Genomic DNA, 19,677 nt, shown 5'->3' with positions numbered 1-19,677 from the left:
CCAAGGGTACCCCTTTTAACCTTTGCCTATAAAAGGTAGGTTTAACACACAACGGGAAATAATAATCAACATTCAAAGTGATCTTTCACATAAACACCACCCACTTACACCCAATTCCCACTCAGTACCTTAACTCCATTTACCTCATTTAGTTCTATGAACTTTGATATCTTTCTCTCACAAGAATCTACCAGCTTTTTATCTAACTATCCACTGTTTAATGGGTCAAAAATACAAATTTCCAATATGCATGAGGAAATATTTTCAGGAGTACCTCCAAGTAGCTTCATTCCAATTTTACAAGTTATTTCCCCCTTGTCTGGATTTTCCAACTACGAGAAATAGATTACATACATATAACCTACCAAATCCCTGTATCACATAACCCATCTCACAAACTGACACTTCCACAAGAATGGGATGGTATAAATGCAAAAATTGTAATCATTCAAGAATGAATAACAGAGTGTATCTATCTTTCTTTCTGTATGCACACCAGACCAAACTCCTGCTTCATACACCATTTCTTCATCTAGAAGATCAGCTCTGGGCCAATTAGGCCCTTACACAGCTCAATGCAATGACTTCCACCCAAGTTTGAGAAAATGCTTTCTTTCAAATAAATAATTTCTCATTACAGACTCATTTCATTTCACCAAATCAATAAAGAAAGCTGGTACCTGCAGCAGTTCTGGGTGGCCATGTACAAGAACACAAAGCACAGGAATTTCAATGCTGCCTGTACCTGCAAAAGATAGCAGTAGCATTAAAGTGCATGGCAATCTGAGAAGTAATGTTTCCAATGAGAAGGATTTCATTTAGGATTGCGGAGGTTGATTTAGCAGATATTACCTCTCAAGTAATAATATCTAAACTATTCCAGTAGTTGGTGAAACACTGGATAATTTGAAATTTAGACCAGGGGTCACCAAAGTGGTTGATATCGACCCCTGGGGGGGGGGATGGGTTAATGGGACAATTCATGAAGTTGATAAATGTCAGGGTGTTGGGGGAGGGGGGGGGGTCAATTTAACTTTTGAAAATAGCGCCAATGGCAGAGGTGGCTAATGTCTTGCAAGACCTGGCCTTGGTAGCCGCCATGTTGTATTTGGCTTCGGAGGACTGAGAACAGAAAGGTATGTATCCAATGCTGCTGCCTACCCCCCATCTGGTGCAGCCACCACCCCCTCCCCTCACCTCTGTCCAGCACCACCACCACCCCAAGGATTCCATGCCTGGGGGGGGTTGATGACCTATCAAGGATTCCATGAAGGGGTCCAAAAGGTTTGGGACCCCTGATCTAGACTGACATAGTTTTGGAGTAAGAATTTAAAGCAAAGGGGGAAACCTCCTTGAAGGTTGTCAGGTAGCATCCATGAAGGGAAATGGAGAGTCAACATTTTGAGCAAGTTATCCCCAACCAAGCACAGTTCCTCCTCCTCATCAAACAGGAGCAGCCAGATCAATGATGCTCTTAAGACCAAAGTTAGATTGAACTCACAACTTCTTCCTTCATACAGGAGTACTGTCATTAAGGCTGATGAACAAAAGGCCGATTGGCTCTCGTATGATGGAACAAATATGTAAAACTGGTTTCATGCTGGGCCAGAAAGTTTATATTATATTTAAAAAATTTTGCTAAGTATGAACATATAAATCTGTTAATATTTGTGTGGAACTGTAGAATGAAACGAGCCTGCAGTCAGCAATTCTGCGTCATGTAAATAAATTAATGGGTCAAATGGTAACTCACAAAAGTAACCCTATCAATCCTTCTTCCCCAGTTTTCTCCCCACAAACTATTCACCATCAACTACCCCTGATTCCTCAACCCATTGTATTAGGACAATACACCTTTATTTGTTTACATGTTTATGCTGTGTACAGTTTATTTTTTGCACTTCCAATTAGTAGTGATTCTACTGGAATCTCAGGGTTGTATGTGATGTCATGTATGTTCTCTGCAATAAATCTGAAATCTGATCAATTAACTCACTATCAACCAAGCATTTGGAATGTGGGAGAAAAATCAGAACCCAGGGAAACCCATGCAGTCATGGGAAGATGCAATAATGATGCTTAATAAAAGTGGAAATCTTTCAAAATCCTCAGGGAAATGAAAGTCAACACCAGATTTAAAAAAAAGAGTTCAATTCATCCCTTACAGGCTTTTAGTTTGGCCTGTCAACTTTAATATAACTGGCATGCAAATAATTAAAAAAGCAAGTTCACTATTGCCTCATGTTTTGATGTTGTTTAGCCATCTAGATCAAAATGAGAATGGATTCCCAAGCAGAATTTATGGAGAGTGTATGGGATATCACAAGGCGTGATTTGTGAGTGCTTTGACTACCATTATGAGCCTTTTGAAGGCATCCTCTCATCAACACGATGGGGGAGATGCCACACTCAGCCGTGTTCTGCTGGTGCTTACCTCCGTAGCCTATCCGCTGTTCAGAAATGTGCCGCAGTAGCTTTAGCCATAGGTTTGTGGTGTCATTGGGATTCTTGTCATCCACCAGGATGAAGTGGGAGTGGTTGTTGTCCAAGGCATAGAGAGGACCTTGTGCTGCCTCATCAACCCGATAGATTGCTGGATTGTGTTTCTATTCAAAGATTTGTAATAAGAAATAATAATTATAGAGCAAGTTCTGGAGAAGAAACACAGGCCAAAATCCTGCCTGTCACAGATGAATTTTCTGTACACCACGTCGCTGTTGTTACCACTTGTTCTTTCGGATCTGAACAAATGAACTGACCAATTGCCTGCCCTTGTGCCAAAACACACCCTTTACCTCAGTATATCCTTGCCAACATATAATCTGATCAAAACAAAATGTATACAAATAACCTTGAATAAAATCTAGAATGTTCACTTTAATCACATATAAATCGTTTGATTACAAATTTAAAACTGTGGAACACAGGGGCAAATAAAGGACAAAAAGTATGTTTGCCCCAAACACGATGGAGGGCTCTGTATTGGAATCATTACTGTTTATGATGTTTTTGCCATGCACAAATAGCTTCTTGCACCACTTCCAAGATAGTATATAAATTGGTGTAAACAAAGTTACATTGTTCAAATTTATTCTGGTAACAAATAGATGTCCCAAGGTGTTGAAAACTTTTCTTTCAACGTGGGCATTTTAAAAAATGTTTTGCATGTAGGTTACTTTGAACCATCTTTTAAATCCCTTCTATGGAACACTTCCTGTGTTCTGCCACACTGAATGAGCAACTATAACATAGTGTAGGTGAAGACTGGATGACCACCACTGAGCTGTTCTGGTGCCAACTGCTTAGACTTCAAGGTGCTCTGTGCATGCCAAATAAAGGCTCAGTTCACCGGGAGTTCCCACATCCTCTTCTGATTTATTGCTTGATGCTGTAATCAGGAAGTATTTCCTTCTAACAATATAAAGCATTAAATGCTGTGAATTTTAAATGTACTTGTAGGATAAAAAATGGTAGCAATGGCCAGAGCACTCACTGCATAGTCTGCAACCAAGTGGTGGGAATCAACTCCTGGGACCCTCCAGCACTAACACTGCCAATACATGTATAATTGAGGTCTCACCTGTCTGAGCAAACCTCGGCAACAAGTCATGCTTGGACAGGGGATGAGAGAGGGGGATTAGAGTTATGAGAGAGAGGTTTGACATTGGAGTCTGCCCCATCAATCCAACCTCCGCTGCCTTTTGGGTGGAGTATTACTGCTATAAACCATATCTTTCTTGCAACCAAAGTGAAGCCCTGGAGCTGCCAAATTCCAGAAGACACGAAAATCTGTAGACACCATGGTTGAAATAAAAACACAAAGTTGGAGAAACTCAGCAGATCAAACAGTGTCCTTTATATAGCAAAGGTAAAAATACATAACTGACGTTTCGGGAAATATTGTTGAGCCGCAGTTGACCGTGTAGATCCATATTCCATGTGGGCCCACAAGTGAGCCACTTAGATGGTTTAAACTGCCTCCAAGCAGTCTCCCAGCCCAGTGGTTACTGATCACTCACCTTGGGTGTGGATTACTCTATTTGCCGCAACATGCCTAAGAATACCACGACAGTAAATACTGCAACGTGGCATGTGTGATCGCAAATCCATGAACAAATTTCACAAATGGATACATGTTCCCTGTAAACTGGAGAAGTGGGAATAGGGGAAAGTGGAATTTAGTATTTGAAGAACTAACCTTAACATTATTCAAGGCTTCACTGTCAGAAACGATTCCCAATGGGGAGATTCCAATTGCAAAGACTTTAATTTTTGTTGAAGTGCTGGCCAAGGCATGATCACGGACTGCTTCTCCTATGAGTCTTGTAATTCCAGCCCGCAGGCCACTTGTAATTATCCAGGCTCCTGTACAGGAATCGTGAGGAAATATACAAGTCAATATTAAGCAGAAAAGTCATCTTCATTATACTAGCACCAGCTCTCAAATAGAAGAATTTCTGAAAACCAATCCCACCCGCTCCCCATTTTATATCCTTCTCTCTTCACAAACATTACCCCATCAATCACAGGGTTCAATTCAAAGAGAGAATCACTGTATCTTATTGTATAGAAGGTCATTCAGAACATTTTGCCTTTACTGGCTTTTGCTTTTCCCTATAGGGTAGTCAATTATCCTTTTTCAACCATGTATTGTAGCTTCCAAAAGGCAATTGGACAACTAGATACTCCCACAATTATAGGTACAAGTGAATCTGCATTGCAGAAGGGGATGGATGGATGGGGGGGGGGGGGGGTGGGGGTTGCATTCGTAGAAAACATTCAGTATAGTGACTTTCTATAACGCAAAGCTGCTTCATCTGCACATTGATCAGGAAAAACGAGTTGGAAAAAACGTTAATTTTTTACTCCCCTCCCCCTCCAAATCCCACTCACACAAACTCTATTACAGAAAATTCTATTCTAGATCTCAAATTTTGGGGTAGGGATTTGTGAACTCAATGAGAGCTTATTTCTGATCAGGTTCACAGCTGTTAGACAAGTACATGGATTGAGAAGTTTAGAGCAGTGGTTTTCAAACTTTTTTCTTTCCACTCACATACCATCTTAAGTAATCCCTATGCCATATGTGCTCGGTGATCGGTAAGGGATTGCTTGAAGTGGTATGTGAGTGGAAAGAAAACATTTGTAAACCACTGTTTTAATCGTACCTAATTGACTCGTTATGTGCATGGTTTCCTAACTCCAAAGGTAATGAGCCAATGACCATTTTTCTCAAGCAAAATATTTCAGTAACAATTGGGTTAAGAACAGTGATTCTCAACCTTCCCTTCCCACCCACATGCCACCTTAAGCAATCCCTTACTAATCACAGAGCACTGATGGCATAGGGATTGCTTAAGGTGGTATGTGAGTTTGGGGGGCGGGGGGGGTTTGAAAACCACTGGTTTGGTCTAATGTCTTGTGTTCAAGGCATCTACGGGCTTTTCAATTGCCTTCTTAATCTGCCTGACACCATGTCAATTCGACTCTCTGCTTCTTTTAAAAAAAAATTATATGCCTTATGCTGCCTGTCCATGCAGTTTCTCCCAGAGTGACTGACAGTAATTTCCATCTGCTATTAATTAGTTTAATCCTTAAAATATCACCTTTTATAAGATTGCCAAGTTTAATATCAAATTAAATTCCCTATATTAAATAAATCGTCTTGATTGTGATAAGATAAAAAACACCTGACATTGACCACTTGGGGGAAATCCCACTATAGTCTTTTCTCCAGTCAGGAAAAATCCATCCTGCACATTTATTTTGGCTTCTAACTCTTAGGTCTACTCACGTAACTGCTGATCCTTTAAGACCACACGCTTCTATTTTCTGAATGCCTGTTATGAATTGCAATATCAAGTCCAAACATACAACATTTACTGCACCAACTAATATTAATCAACATAGCCACGACAATAATAAATCAGTGCTGCCCCAAGAGATTTAACACCGTGCTTGACAATATCATCTAATAGATGGCTCTAATAATTTAAAAAAATCTTAAACAACAATACTTAAAATCTGAAATAAGAACAGAAAGAAAAATCTAGAAATACTCAAGAGGCCTGATGGATGCTGCCTGATCTGTTGAGTTCAATTCTCAGTTTAGATTCTTGTCCACAGGTACCAGCCTTATTCCTCCACCCATTTCTGAACTGGGTAATATAATTTTCTATCCCTCTGCCCTTGGTGCCATCATATATTTGAGGAGGTTTGATAGTTTGGGGTCAGAACATTTAATATTTCCTTTCCAAGTTTCCATCCACCTGGTAATAATCAGATTATGATTTCATAGTTCTTATGAGTTTGTCCTGTGCAATATCACTTCTCCTTTGAGATGACATTGCAGAACATTCCTTATCTCAGTCATGCCCTCTGCTTCCACAAGGTTATTCCCAACACAGGTACTACTATTCATTAAAAGTAATTTTCCTCATTAGGTATTTTCCTTTTAAACTAAAGGATTTTCATTTTTATATGAGCTACTTAAACATTTTTTTTCCTCCAACTCTTTCTTTGCTCTTCTTGCACCCTACCTTTCACCCTCCTCATTCAACCCATCTTCCAATTAAATCTTGGCAAATTAAGATTTGTCCTAAAAATACAATTTTAATTTATTTTTAACCTCCAGTTTCTATGCCATTTATGGAGTTCTCATTTCATTTTCCTCCTTGCCACTTGCACAAATGATCTTGGGCTGCCTTTAAACAAATATTATTCATTGTTTGACCTCTCGCTGGTTAACTTGACAAAACATTGCACAAACCACAGAAGCTGTTTAATTCTGATTTTTCTTTCTCACATTTAATGTACATCTTAATCGTAATAATATTAAGATCACTATTATCCTGTTGCTCACCTGCTGCCATGTATTCCAATTGTCCAATTTCTTCCACCAGAACTAGATCTAGTACCATTTTCCTTCCTTGTGAGACAAGAAATGTGCCGATTTTTTTTTTCTTGACACCTTTTAAGAACGTGGTAGTAAATTTACCTGTGCTTTGAGCAGCTTTCACCAGACCTTTCCGAATGGCATTCCGGAGCCATGGTTTTAACAAAACATTATCTTCTCCACCAACAATCGATACAACTAGATTTGGGACTGGTACATTCCATTCATTGATCAGCAATTCAAATATGGCACCTGGAGAAGTGTGACAAGATACCTGCACAAACTATAAAGGAAACACTAATCATTAAAACAAAGAGCACCACATCAAATTAGAAAAACTAAATTAGAAAAACTAAATTCATTCTTTAAATGGTGTCTTTAATGCAGTGAAACATCTCAATAGTTGTAGCTAGCTAGAGAAGTAATTATGCTGGCTACTGCAAACTTGATCAAAGGAACAGGCATTAAGTAGAGAAAAGAGATGGTGGTGGAGGAATTTCAAGGGTATTTCATCTTAGATGATTAAGGCATAAATCAATAAAAATAAAACCATAATACATAGAATTAAAAGATATGCAAGGAGATCGGTTTCAAAGCTGAAAAAATGCATAAATTATGGTATCCAGGCCACCAAATCACCTCAGCATCCGTACACTTGCCTTATTTGTAGAGGAAATTTAACATATTTCTATCATTGAGATGGGTGATGACAGATTGTGCAGTATTCCTGGGTTTGTTTTACCTGGCAAAGCCATTATTCAGTGAATTCAACAGTCTTATTAGGGGGAATTTCACCTGAACAAAGCTGATCCACCTTACACAATATTCGAGGAAATATTATCTTCCCTAATCTCATCATCTTTTCCAGTGAACTAACAGGAAAAACACTGGAAACAGGTGACATATGGCCACATAATATCATTACATATTTTCTTGCCTCAAATCACTTGCTGAATAAATGTTGATGGATTGGCATGCCACATCATTTTCAAACAAGAGAGTTTAGGATTGGCCCTTGATCGAATTTTGTGCAGGTAGATTGCATTCTTCCATGAACGCTTGAACAGCCAGTTTGTTTAATTTAAATTACAAACTTATGCCCAGTAGAATTCATCTGTCAAGGTTTAAAAGATCTGGGTCACCCAAGAGTTTCCATTCCATTTTTTTTCCATTGTATACCTTGCTATACTTCTTGCTAAATCCAAAAAACTGTATTTCCCCAGAATTAGAGACCAATTCCTTCTTATTTGGTTCTTCAAGACTCCGACAGTTGTATACATTCTTCGTCGTTTGTTCTTGTTCTGCGTCCTCTATTTCTTCCAATGTAGCGTGTAGACATTCACACGTGTTCCTTCCACTGAAAGATACAAGAAGACCATTACACTGCATTTGCCAAGAACTGATCCAAGACTTAACTTTGTGCTCACTTTACTTTACGTTGTCATTTTAAATTATGGCATGTGAGGAGTGCATCCTTTACACACCAGCTTTTAATATGGAATCTGGAATGGTTTTGATTTAGGTGAGAAAGATGCCTGATGCACATAAACAGCCAGCACTATGAGCAACATGTGCCCAAACAGAAGCTACTGAGAGACTGACCATCATTGCAATAGGTTGCTGTTGTCTGTTTAATGCCATTCATTATCCAGAAAGCACCCTAAACAATTATCTCTGCAATCATGGAGAAACATTCTGTTTGCCCCCTTGAGTGGGAGTGATGCATTGTTGCTTAATGTAATTGTAGTTGTGGCAGGAGCTCATATCATTGTCTGAGGTGTAGATACACTGAAATCTGAAGTGCAGCATCATTCACAGCCTAGGGTGGGGTGGGTGGAAATTGCATGGGTAGATATAGGGACTTAATGTCAACAAAATGAGCACCCCTGCATGATTCACTGTGTGTGTCCTTTTCCGCACCACTTGCTTTCAAAACAATACATGCCCATCCCTTTTGATCAATAATGAATTTAGTGATAACTAAAGGCTAAGAATCCAGGGAGTTGCAACAAACTTGTAATGTCTACACAATATTACCAGAAGCTCCCGAGCTGTTTAGGATGGTGGGAGATACTGCCTGTGAATGGCGACTAATAAATGATGTAGATCAGTCACTCTGTCCATATCCTGTCTATCTGGGTTACTGGAGTTCTGGGGGATTCTTTATGCCGGCGTGCTGCAGTGGGCATGCTCTGTTACTTTGCATCCTCGATGTGCATAGTTAATAAACTAGGTTTAAAATTAATCCACTTGCTTTCATTTATCTAAACAAACAACATGGTGTCAGAAGTGAGACGTCTCTGACTTTTCAAGGTTAATGTTTTTCATCCGGGATTTGTTTTTTTGAGCGAGGACAACTAAGGCAGCCACAATATCACAGTTAAATGGTTAATATGGTGGATGGATTCTGTAGGCCCAAGCCACATGTTTTTGATGTTAACATCGCCGAAAACTGGCGGATCTATGAACAAGAATATGATATTTTCGTTGCGGCGCCACACGCTGACAAGCCAGCCCATACTCGAGCACATTCTCGTCAATCTACAGGACTGGAAGACATTGAACGTGAACGGTCTTTCATGCACGCGGGAGAAGTGAGCGATCTCGGCGAGAGAGGACTAATCCTAGTTCCCGCCGAATCCAAAGAAAATCCTGAATATCTCAAGAGAAAACTTAGAGAGATGTGCAATCCTCAAACCAACGTTACTGTGGAAAGACACAAGTTTAACAGACAAAATCAGAAAGCTGGTGAGACAATTGACTCATACATCAGTGATTTAAGAATCAAAGTGAAAAGCTGCAGTTTTGGAGTTCTCTGTGAGGAGCTTATTAGAGAAAGACTAGTCTGTGGTATTAATAATGCCAATATGAGAAAGGTGCTACTGTGTGATAGTGATTTGACATTAGATAAGGCTATCTCCATCTGTCCAAGTCACGAGCTGACCAGAGCACAACAAAACACTGGCTTCTACACATTGTTCAGTCTCAAATGTTGATGCAGTTTCATGAGAAAACTAAAGTATGAGACAAAAGTGAAGAACCAGCCAGAAAAAATAGTGACACAGTTTACTGCTAACTGCAATAGATGTGGAGGCGATCATGCATTTAAAAGAGACAAATGTCCAGCTTTTGGCCAACAGTCCCATGTCTGTAACATATGGAATCATTTAAAAAGATGCTGCAAGTCCAAACAATAGGCGGAGACCTAGGAGAACTGTTCACCAGATAGAATCAGACCAAACTGATAGCGACACAGATGAGGCATGCTATGTCGATGGTATAACGGCAAATGGCTGTTGATTCAACTGGTGCACAGATAAAAAATAATGAAGCTTTTGTCTCTGTGCAAGATAATGGCACTTCAGTTAAAATGAAAGTTGACACAGACGCCAAGTGTGATGTCTTGTCAAATACAGAGGTAGCAAAATCCAAATGGTTGGGATGGTTAAGTTGCAGTGTTACCTAATAGGGGCGCCGGTACACATTGCAGTTTTTCATTGTTCGTGAGGATGTTCTACCACTGCTAGGGCTATGTGTATGCATTCAAATGGGGCTGGTTTCATTCAGCAAAGATGTTCACCAGTTAAGCCCCACTAAAGATAATTTGTCACATCAAATTCAAGCTGAATACAGTGACTTCGTTCTGGTGAGTTTGGAAAGCTACCCATAACCTATTCCATGAGAATTGATCTGTTCGTCCTGAACATTGCATTTCTGTGGCTATGAAAGACAGAGTTAAAGCTGAGCCAGACAGGATGAAGGAATTGGGGGTCATCAGTCCGGTTTCTGAGCCAACTGATTGGGTATCTTCTATGGTTGCTGCCAACAAAAAGGACAAACAAGAAATCGGAATATGCATCAATCCAAGAGGCCTGAATGCTGCTCTGAAAAGGCCACATCACCCTTTGCGTACTGTGGAAGAAGCGGTCGCACAAATGTTGAATGCATCTGTGTTTACGGTCTTAGATGTGAGGAACATCTTATGGTAGATTTCACTTGATCATAAATCGTCATTGCTAACTACCCACTTTTGGCTGCTACAGATTTTTACGGATGCCAAGTCTCGGATTCAACTTTGCCAGTGAAGTGTTCCACGGAATAGATTTTTGCTGGATATCCCTGTGCAATCATAGTCGATGACATAAATCATTGGAGGGAAAACGTGGAAGAACATGATGCCAACTTGAGAAAAGAGCTCAAACATGCTAGAGGGGTGAACTTGAGGCTTAAATTCCATCAAGTGCAGATTCCGGCTGAGCCAGGTCAGCTATATTGGTCACATTTTCATAAGTGAAGGCCTCAAAGCTGACTCCTCCAAATCAAAAAGAATCAGTGAAATGTCAGAACCAGGAGATGTCCCAGCTCTGCAAAGATTCCTGGGGATGGTCAACTACCTTGGAAAATTTATTCCAAATTCCAGTCAGCTGACATTTCTACTGTGACAACCACTAAACAAGGTCAATGAATGGATAACGTGAGCGGCAGGAAAATGCTTTTGAGGCATTAAAGAAGCACACATCCTTCCCACCAGTTCTGTCTTATTACGACGTCAGTAAGCCAGTGACACTTACCAGTGATGCTTCACAGTATGGATTAGGTGCAGTCTGTTTGCAGGAAGGAAAAGACATAGCCTATGCTTACGGACACTAAATGACACAGAAACCAGATATGCTCAGATCAAATAAGTGGTTTTTGCATGTTCAAAATTCCATTATTATATTTACAACGGACCACCAGCCCCTGGTCACTATACTGAAGAAGCCCATACATGTAGCACCAGCGAGACTACAAAGGACAATGTTACGACTTCAGAAGTACAGCATCACCCTCATGTATAAAAGAGGAAAACAAATGTACCTGGCTGACACTCTGTCTTGAGCTCCCAGGAGTTCCACAATTCAGCAAGCTGATGAGGAAGACAAGTTTGACGTGATGACAGTAAACTACATATCCTCTTCTTGCTCGGCGGAATTAAAAAGACACACAGCAGGTGACGCAACCCTGCAGACACTCAGCACCGTCATCAGACAGGAGTGGCCCAGCAAACAGCGTAATCTTCCACATGCTGTTCGTCCTTAATTTCCTTTCAGAGATGAACTAACTATTGAAGACGTGGTCATCATGAAAGGCCAGAAAACCATCATTCCTGGGTCACTACAAAAGGAGTGCATCAGCATTATGCACAGAAGGCATCCTGATGCAGAAGCTACTAAGTGGAGAGCAAGAGGGATAGTTTATTGGCCAACAATGACAGATGACATCAACAAGAAGATACAGTCATGCTCTGTCTGTAACAGCACAAAACCGCACCTGCCAAAGGAACCACTCCTCCTTCATCCAGTTCCAGGCCTGCCTTGATCGACTGTGGCAACATATCTTTGAATGGTGCTGTCAGCATTATTTGGTGACAGTGGACTCATATTCGGCTGGTATGAGATTGACCTGCTTAGTGATGTTTCCTCAGCAATGGTCATCACAAGAGACTCTTTTCAGTTTATGAAGCACCCTATGTCCTCATATCAGGCAATGCTAGACAATTACAAGCCAGTAATTCAAGGACTATGTTGTACAATGGGACTTCACTCATGTTGCCAGCAGCCCAGAGTACCCCCAATCTAATTGGTCAGCTGAAAGAGCTATCTGCAATGCCAAGCAACTCATGGAGAAATCTCAGAGATAGAATTGATGTTTTCTTCAACCTCCTAAATCTCAGAAACCTGTGACAGTCCACAAGACACAACGCTAGGGTCTCCTGCACAAAGACTAATGTCAAGGCAAAAACGCAATACTCTCCCTGTCTCCAGGAAGCTACTTGAACCTCGCATGCATAAGCCACAAGAGGTAAAATCCCAGGTTCTCAATAAGAGACTGTCACAAAAGTTGTGCGATGACAAATCAAGCCAACCACTTCAGCCTTTAATGGAAGGACAGGTCGTCAAGTTGCAGACCCCACAAGGTTACAACCAGACAGGCACGGTAAAGAAGAATTGCAAGGAGCCCACATCTTATCTTGTTCACTCAGCAAGAAAGCTATATAGGAGGAATCGCCGACACGTTCTACCTGTAGCCGAGCCTGCACCAGCACAGCCCAGTCTAAGTGACACTGACTATCAGGATACTGGACCTGGGTCATTAGTCTACAACACTCTCACAAAAGTAGGACCGGAAAGGACGGGCACTGAGCAGTTTCAGGTTGAGATGCCTCCAGCTGATCCACCCTCGAACACAACTGAAAAACTGTATAAAGCGCAGTCAGGCCATGTTAGTAAGCCAAGTCCCAAATACAGAGACTGATTAGTGCTTTACAGTGTACATGTTTGGCAATAGTAATTGATATTCATATTGTTTATCTATAGCAGAGTGTTTTCTTATGTTTCTCACCTAATATGGTTGTCATTAATGTGTCTGTAAATATTGGTCATTCTGTGACACTTTGTAAGTACTGAAGTTTAACAAGTTTATTTTGTCATAGTATGGAGCATGAGCTAAGGAAAGGGGATGTAGATCAGTGTTCATAATGGGGTTCTGAGGGAGTCTTTATGCTGGCACACTCCAGTGGCCATGTTCTGTTACCTTGCATCCTGGATGTATATAGTTAATAAAATAAATTTGAAGTTAATCCACTTGTTTTCATTTATCTAAACTTGCAACAAATAATGACAATGTTTTGTGGCCAAGCAGCAAGAGGACGATGCTCACTTTGGTGAGAGACAAGAGAAGATTAGCTCTGAACCAGTCCTAAGGTAATCGGTTTGACACTCATGTGGGACCATTCAAATTATCATTATTGGGTGAGTTGTCTAAATATTAGTAGGAGGCAAGGAGATTCAATATATTGAAAAACCCATTACAGAAATTAATTTCCAATTTCTGCTAGAATGAGCTTGTGCTCAAATTAACAAGAGTTTATACATGCAAACACAGTGACTCATTTACACCCGCATACATTCTCAAACCCTTGCTTACATGTGCATTTACTAATGTACAACTACACGGTCAGGAAGATGCACGCAACACATGATACCAGATCTGTATCCGGAATCTATGCACATGAGATGCAAAAAGAAAATGGACCCAGGGATTTGCATTTTGTTGTGCAATTCGAATAAATTGTAAAGGTGCAGCATTAGCTGCGGAAATAAATTTGCATCCTTTTTGTTTGCCTGACGCAGTCACTCTGTGCTCTGACAACAAAGGTAATGGGTTTTTAGTTTTTGGAATCTGCTTCCATTCTGATAAAATGAACCCAAGAGTCAAATTACACTGTGAAAATGGTGCAGAGATAACACACTTTATTGGCAATTAGAACACCTAGATTTGGCCACCTCATTTATCCAAGGATATCAAGCTCAGGGAGTGGATGCAGAAGATATTTTGTATTTCTTGAACAGGTGAAGTTCACCCCCAACCCCCTGCCACTTTATTGACGGTTACATTCCTGGAAAAGGGTCTGTTATCCAACACACAAAACTGTGTCATCTGCATGTGTAAAGAGAAAAATTATAAAAATAAATTTTGTATGTGTTTACTTTTTCTCTCAATAATTTCATAAGAGTGAACTTTTATTCCAAATCCCTGATTTTTTTTGGTCTAGAGACTGTCATAACACAGAGGAAATCAGCTGTATTTATTAAGTTCACTTTGAAAAGATGATGTAGAGGATACTAAAGAAATGGATGATAACAAGTTTAATTTATTGGAAAGAAAACAAACTGGTTTCATTTTAAAAAAGAAAAATAGATTTGATAGAAGACATTAATGCAGGCTATTCCCTTAACTGAAGCACAGGGTCAGCGCCAAGTGGGGGCCTCTGTGGGCATTGTTCTCCCCTTGTACAGTCACTGACATGGCCAATAGACCCACCCCCACCACTAGCGTCTAGCTTGATGCACATCAGCGACTCTCCACCCACCTGTCCGTGTCACTCACACCTGCCAAGCATCAGTGTCGAGGCGCGCTTGATGGAATAAAAGGAGCGCCCTTGTCTCTTATGTCAGAGGGCAGATGGTGTTAGGTCTTGCCATCCAATAGCAACACCCCCCTGTCGACAGGTAGTCCTGGCTACCACCACCCCTCACCCCGGCTGAATGAGCCCAACATTTGTTCTGGCGCCGAACTGGCTTAAGTTCACAAATAGGTGAATTGATAAAATAAGGAATGATCAGATGAATATTCTCTTTTTGACACAGAGGGACTGGATGAATAACACTGTACCACAGAGACAGGAACAGAACAGTGAAAATCTCACACAGGTGGATGACACAAGCATAATGACCATTTCGTATCTGCATATGCAGAAAAAAAAAATCACATCTGAAGTTTGAGGAAATTATCACAAAAATGAGCTTAGATGGTGGTTGTTTCCCCCACAATGTGGCTTTGTGTCATCAGTGAAAGAGTTTACTGGACCTGACCCATCTTTTCCACTCCTGCTGAAATAAAGATGGCAGCACTGCCGCTGGTGCGGACCCATGGGGAGCAAGGGAGCAGAGATGCAGCGCTTCCACAGGGTCCAGCTGCCCAGTCAACTGCCGTTGGCTCCAAATGGGCTTTGAATAGGCCATGGAGGGAGCCAACGGGTGGGGGGGGGGTTTATTTGAAAACCCATGACCGCAGGTCTGCACCCAAGATGGTGGCACCTATTAACTGGCAGCAGCAACAAGGGGCTGCAGGCTCCAGGAATGAGGAGGCCTGGAACAGGGCACCAGAGGACAGGAAGATCACACCTACTCCCCCCATCTGAGAGGGAGAATCGGAGGAGATGATTTGCGGGGATGGTGACCACGAAGATGGGCCAGTGCATGCAGTGGGCTGCTGGAGACTAGAGGTGAGGAACCCACGGAAGTTGTGGGCTGTTGTCGGGAGACTTGTGCGGGGCTGCGGACTGCTGGAGACTGGCTTGAGGGGTACCAGTTATCGGAACCGGGATGTGAGGAGGGTGCCAAGGGTGCTGAAGGGTTCCTGACTGTGTCGGAGGTACAGATCTTGAGTTCGGGTCACCAATGGTTTGGACTGGACTCTGTGCGGCTGTGGAAGCACTGGAGGCAAATCTACGGACAGTCGGTGACTCTGTGGGGGGGGGGAGGGGTAAAGTGAGACTCTTTTGCTTCTCTCTGACTGCCAGTCTGACTGCAAGTGGTGCTTAGGCTATTCCTGCCAGTGGTGAAGAAATTTCATGTAATACGACTCAGTTTTATTATTATGGTAATAATTGAATCGGTTGTTAATAGCAAGCATCCTCATCTGTCATGCACTATGCGCATCCAATGAGAAACAGGGAGTGCAGTGAGTTGACAATGACACCTCCTAACATGGAGGTGAACAAAGCTGAGAAGATGGAGGAGAGGGAAACTTGGTTGACCTTTGATCAAAGAATGGCTGTGTTTATGAAGGCACTGGAATGGCAAGACAATATGAATGAGAAGAATGGCAAAGAAGCCACATCAGCAGATGCTCAAATTTTGAGTATGAAGTGAGCTGCTGGAGGGAATCAGCACCATCCAACGGGCAGAAATGATCAATCAAATACTATTGGATCAGGGATCAAAGAAACAACAAGCTGAAATCCTCCCACAATTCAGTTTCTTTTTTAAAAAAAGCGTGGAAACAAAGAGCAGACAACAGATTCAGTCAACTATTGAGACAATAGAACTGCATCACAAATGCTGGCTTTTCTTCGGCAGGTGTGTATTTAACTCCAGTCTCAAAATGACTTAATTACTCCCTGATGTTAATTGACCATTTAAATCTGGCAACTAGAGGTGGCCAAATAGCAGCTTTGCCGATAAAAGCCTGAACCCAGAGGAGGACTAATTTTTAACAATGCATCAATTTCAATGTAAAATTTCAAGTTGTTCTGAACTCAACCACTCTTTGTCTCCTAGAAAAAAACATAATACTGTGCTGCATGTTCATTAGTTAGAAAGCCTGAGTAACTGTTTGTTTTCACACATCACTGTTTATAATCAGGGTGAATAATTCACTTTAAACATTCGCCACCCACATATCTGTGCTAAATTACATAAAGACCAAGGCAAGATAAGGTGCCGATTTCAATGTTGTATATGTGGAGCAACAGTGGTAATCTAACACTTTATCATGAGTGTCACTTTCATGACTCAATGGACCAAATGACCTCTTTCTACATCATGCAGAATGAAGGGTTTCTAACCATTAACTAGGCTAAGCTCTCTAATTGTCATCTTTGTTAAGGTGAAATGTGCATCTTCCGGATGCTGGAATTAGCTGAAAAGAAATTCCTGGGCTAACTTCTCCTGTTATGTATGTGGTGATATGTAATTAGACCACTAGGTCACCAGGGGTCATCCCAGTGACCTTGTATATAAAGAAGTCCAGAGCTACAGTCTAGCCTTCCAGAGAGACAAGACCTCTTAGTGTACATATTAGTTTATTAAAGCTGTCTTGTACTCGCACTGCTGGTGTGGTTAATGTCAGTACAATGTAGACCACAAATTCTTAATTGCAACATTACAGATCAATGGGATGCATAGATTCTCTCCAAATCAGCCATTTTATTTAGTTTTGAGTTGCTCATTGCCCACTGCTCATCTTCTCCTTTAGTTATTCTAGAGAACCATCTGGCAGGATGTGATGTGAAAGGAAGACATTTGAGTGAAACAGACATTTCTCATCTATAATTCAGCATCCAGTTTAAAAAATAATTAGGAGTTACAACTGATGTGGAAGAGCAAAGTTTCTGAGATCTTCAGCAAGTTTTTCTTCAGGAGAAAGGGCAGACTTACAAAAACAAATTGGTATATTTTGTGCAGCTTTTCCCATTACTAAGGCAAAGGAGAGCTGCCAAATAAATAGCTTAATTCTAAAAAAAACTTTTATCCTTTAGTAAATTTAATAAATCCAGAGAGAATAATAATTCAAGGGGCAAGTAATTCCCTTGGTAAAACAATGACAAGGTACATCTTTGATGAAGAAGAAAAATAAATAGTATGGAGTGATGTCAGATTTTTATGTGCTAATAAAGTAGAATGTTTGCTTGTGACATCACCACGTTAAAGCAGTGGTTCTCAACCCTTTTTCTTTCCACTCACATACCACTTTGTATTCCCTATGCCATAGGTGCTCTGTGATTAGTAAGAGATGGCTTAAGGTGGTAGGTGGGTACAAATAAAAAGTTTGAAAACCACTGTTTAATTGTACCTAATTGTGTGCAAAGTTTCTAAAGGAAATGGGCCAATGACAATTTTTCTCAAGCAAAATATTTCAGTAACCATTGGGTTACTGATCAGTGATTCTCAACCTTCCCTTCCCACTCACATACCACCTTAAGCCATCCCTTACTAATCACAGAGCACCAATGGCATAAGGATTACTTAAAATGGTATGTGAGTGGAAAGAAAAAGGTTGAGAACCACTGCATTAAAGTGAAAATAGTTCAGAGCATATAACATTCCCATTCTTCTAATTTGGATAAGTTTCTTATGAGGACATCAGTTGCTAGCTTCCACTAATTATGTAAGGTAACAGCCTATATTCGCACCCTTGCATAATTGCCACAACTTTTGGCACATTGTTAAATAATACTTTAACCAATACTTTCTTTTACTTACATCATGCTGAGTGGTGACCCCAAGCTCTTCTCACTCGCACTACATTCTTTTATCGCACACTGTGAGAAAATGAAAAAATATTGTAGAACAGCAACAACAACAAAAAATCTTGGGTCTGTAATCAGCTATTCAAGTTGATTAATGATAAGGACTTCAAAATTATACTTTCTAACTAGGCATAGATAAAGGAAAGTAGATATTTTTAAACAGATGACTTAGTTTGCAGCTCTGGCAAATCAAACACACAAAAAGACAATGCCTTTGACAAAAGGACCACAGTCATATTCAAAATTCTTTTGAGAACCCTGAGGTAATCATTACTATGTTTTGACTTTAAGGAACCTCACAATTTAAAGATTTTGATCAACAATTAAAGCTGTGCTCTGCTAAATTCAGAGCAGTTTATTTAACAGAAGGTACTGTGCAATTTGTAACCATTGTATTTCACTCAATCCCTGAGTGGCTTGCCAGAGTATTAGATTTTGGCAGTTTCTCCAAAAATACTACAGCACAAATATTGGCCCCTTCAGCCCTTGTAGGCTGTGCCAAACCTTATTTTTTTGCCTAGTCTGACTGACCTGCACCCAGGCCATAGCCCTCCCTCCATACCTTTCCCATCTAAATTCCTCTTAAAAGTTACAAGTGAACCCACATTCACCACTTCAGATGGCAGCTCATTCCACACTCCCACCACTCTTCATGTGAATAAGTTCCCCCTAATCTTTTCCCCTTTCACTCTTAACCCATGTCCTCTGGTTTGTATCTCACCAATCCTCAGTGGAAAACCCCTATCAACATTTACTCTGTCTATCCCCCTCATAATTTTAAATACCTCGATCAAATCTCCCCTCATTCTTCTATTCTCCTGGGAATAAATTCTCTGTAACCCAGTTCCTGAAGTCCAGGCAACATTCTAGTAAATCTTCTCTGCACTCTTTCTGTCTTATTGATATCTTTCCTGTAAGGGGGGGGGGGGGGGGGTGACCAAAACTGCACACATACTCCAAATTTGCCCTCAACAATGTTAACATAACATCCCAACTCCTATACTCAATACTTAGATTTATGAAGGAATCCTATCCACCTGTGACACCTCTTTCAGGGAACTATGTGTCTGTATTCCCAGATCCCTGTTCTACTGCACTCCTCAGCGCCCTACCATTTACTGTGTTTGTCCTTCCAAAATGCAACATC

At 40.8% G+C, this 19,677-nt stretch overlaps 1 protein-coding gene across 1 annotated transcript in view; it reads right to left on the bottom strand.

Annotated features, from left to right (window-relative positions):
- Nucleotides 1-19,677, bottom strand: part of trpm5 (transient receptor potential cation channel, subfamily M, member 5) — an 88,404-nt gene that overhangs the window by 57,470 nt on the left and 11,257 nt on the right. The window contains exons 2-7 of the mRNA XM_069896695.1: nucleotides 18,484-18,542; nucleotides 8,075-8,252; nucleotides 6,998-7,178; nucleotides 4,199-4,365; nucleotides 2,435-2,606; nucleotides 681-745 (exon numbers count right to left, since the gene is read on the bottom strand). Of these exons, the coding sequence (XP_069752796.1) occupies nucleotides 681-745; nucleotides 2,435-2,606; nucleotides 4,199-4,365; nucleotides 6,998-7,178; nucleotides 8,075-8,252; nucleotides 18,484-18,542 (822 nt within the window). The remainder of the gene's footprint in view (nucleotides 1-680; nucleotides 746-2,434; nucleotides 2,607-4,198; nucleotides 4,366-6,997; nucleotides 7,179-8,074; nucleotides 8,253-18,483; nucleotides 18,543-19,677) is intronic.

Source organism: Narcine bancroftii, chromosome 1 (genome assembly GCF_036971445.1).
Source record: "Narcine bancroftii isolate sNarBan1 chromosome 1, sNarBan1.hap1, whole genome shotgun sequence".
Lineage (NCBI taxonomy): Eukaryota > Metazoa > Chordata > Chondrichthyes > Torpediniformes > Narcinidae > Narcine > Narcine bancroftii.
Note: the sequence above shows the minus strand (reverse complement) of the source record. Positions and strands in the feature narration are given on the sequence as shown.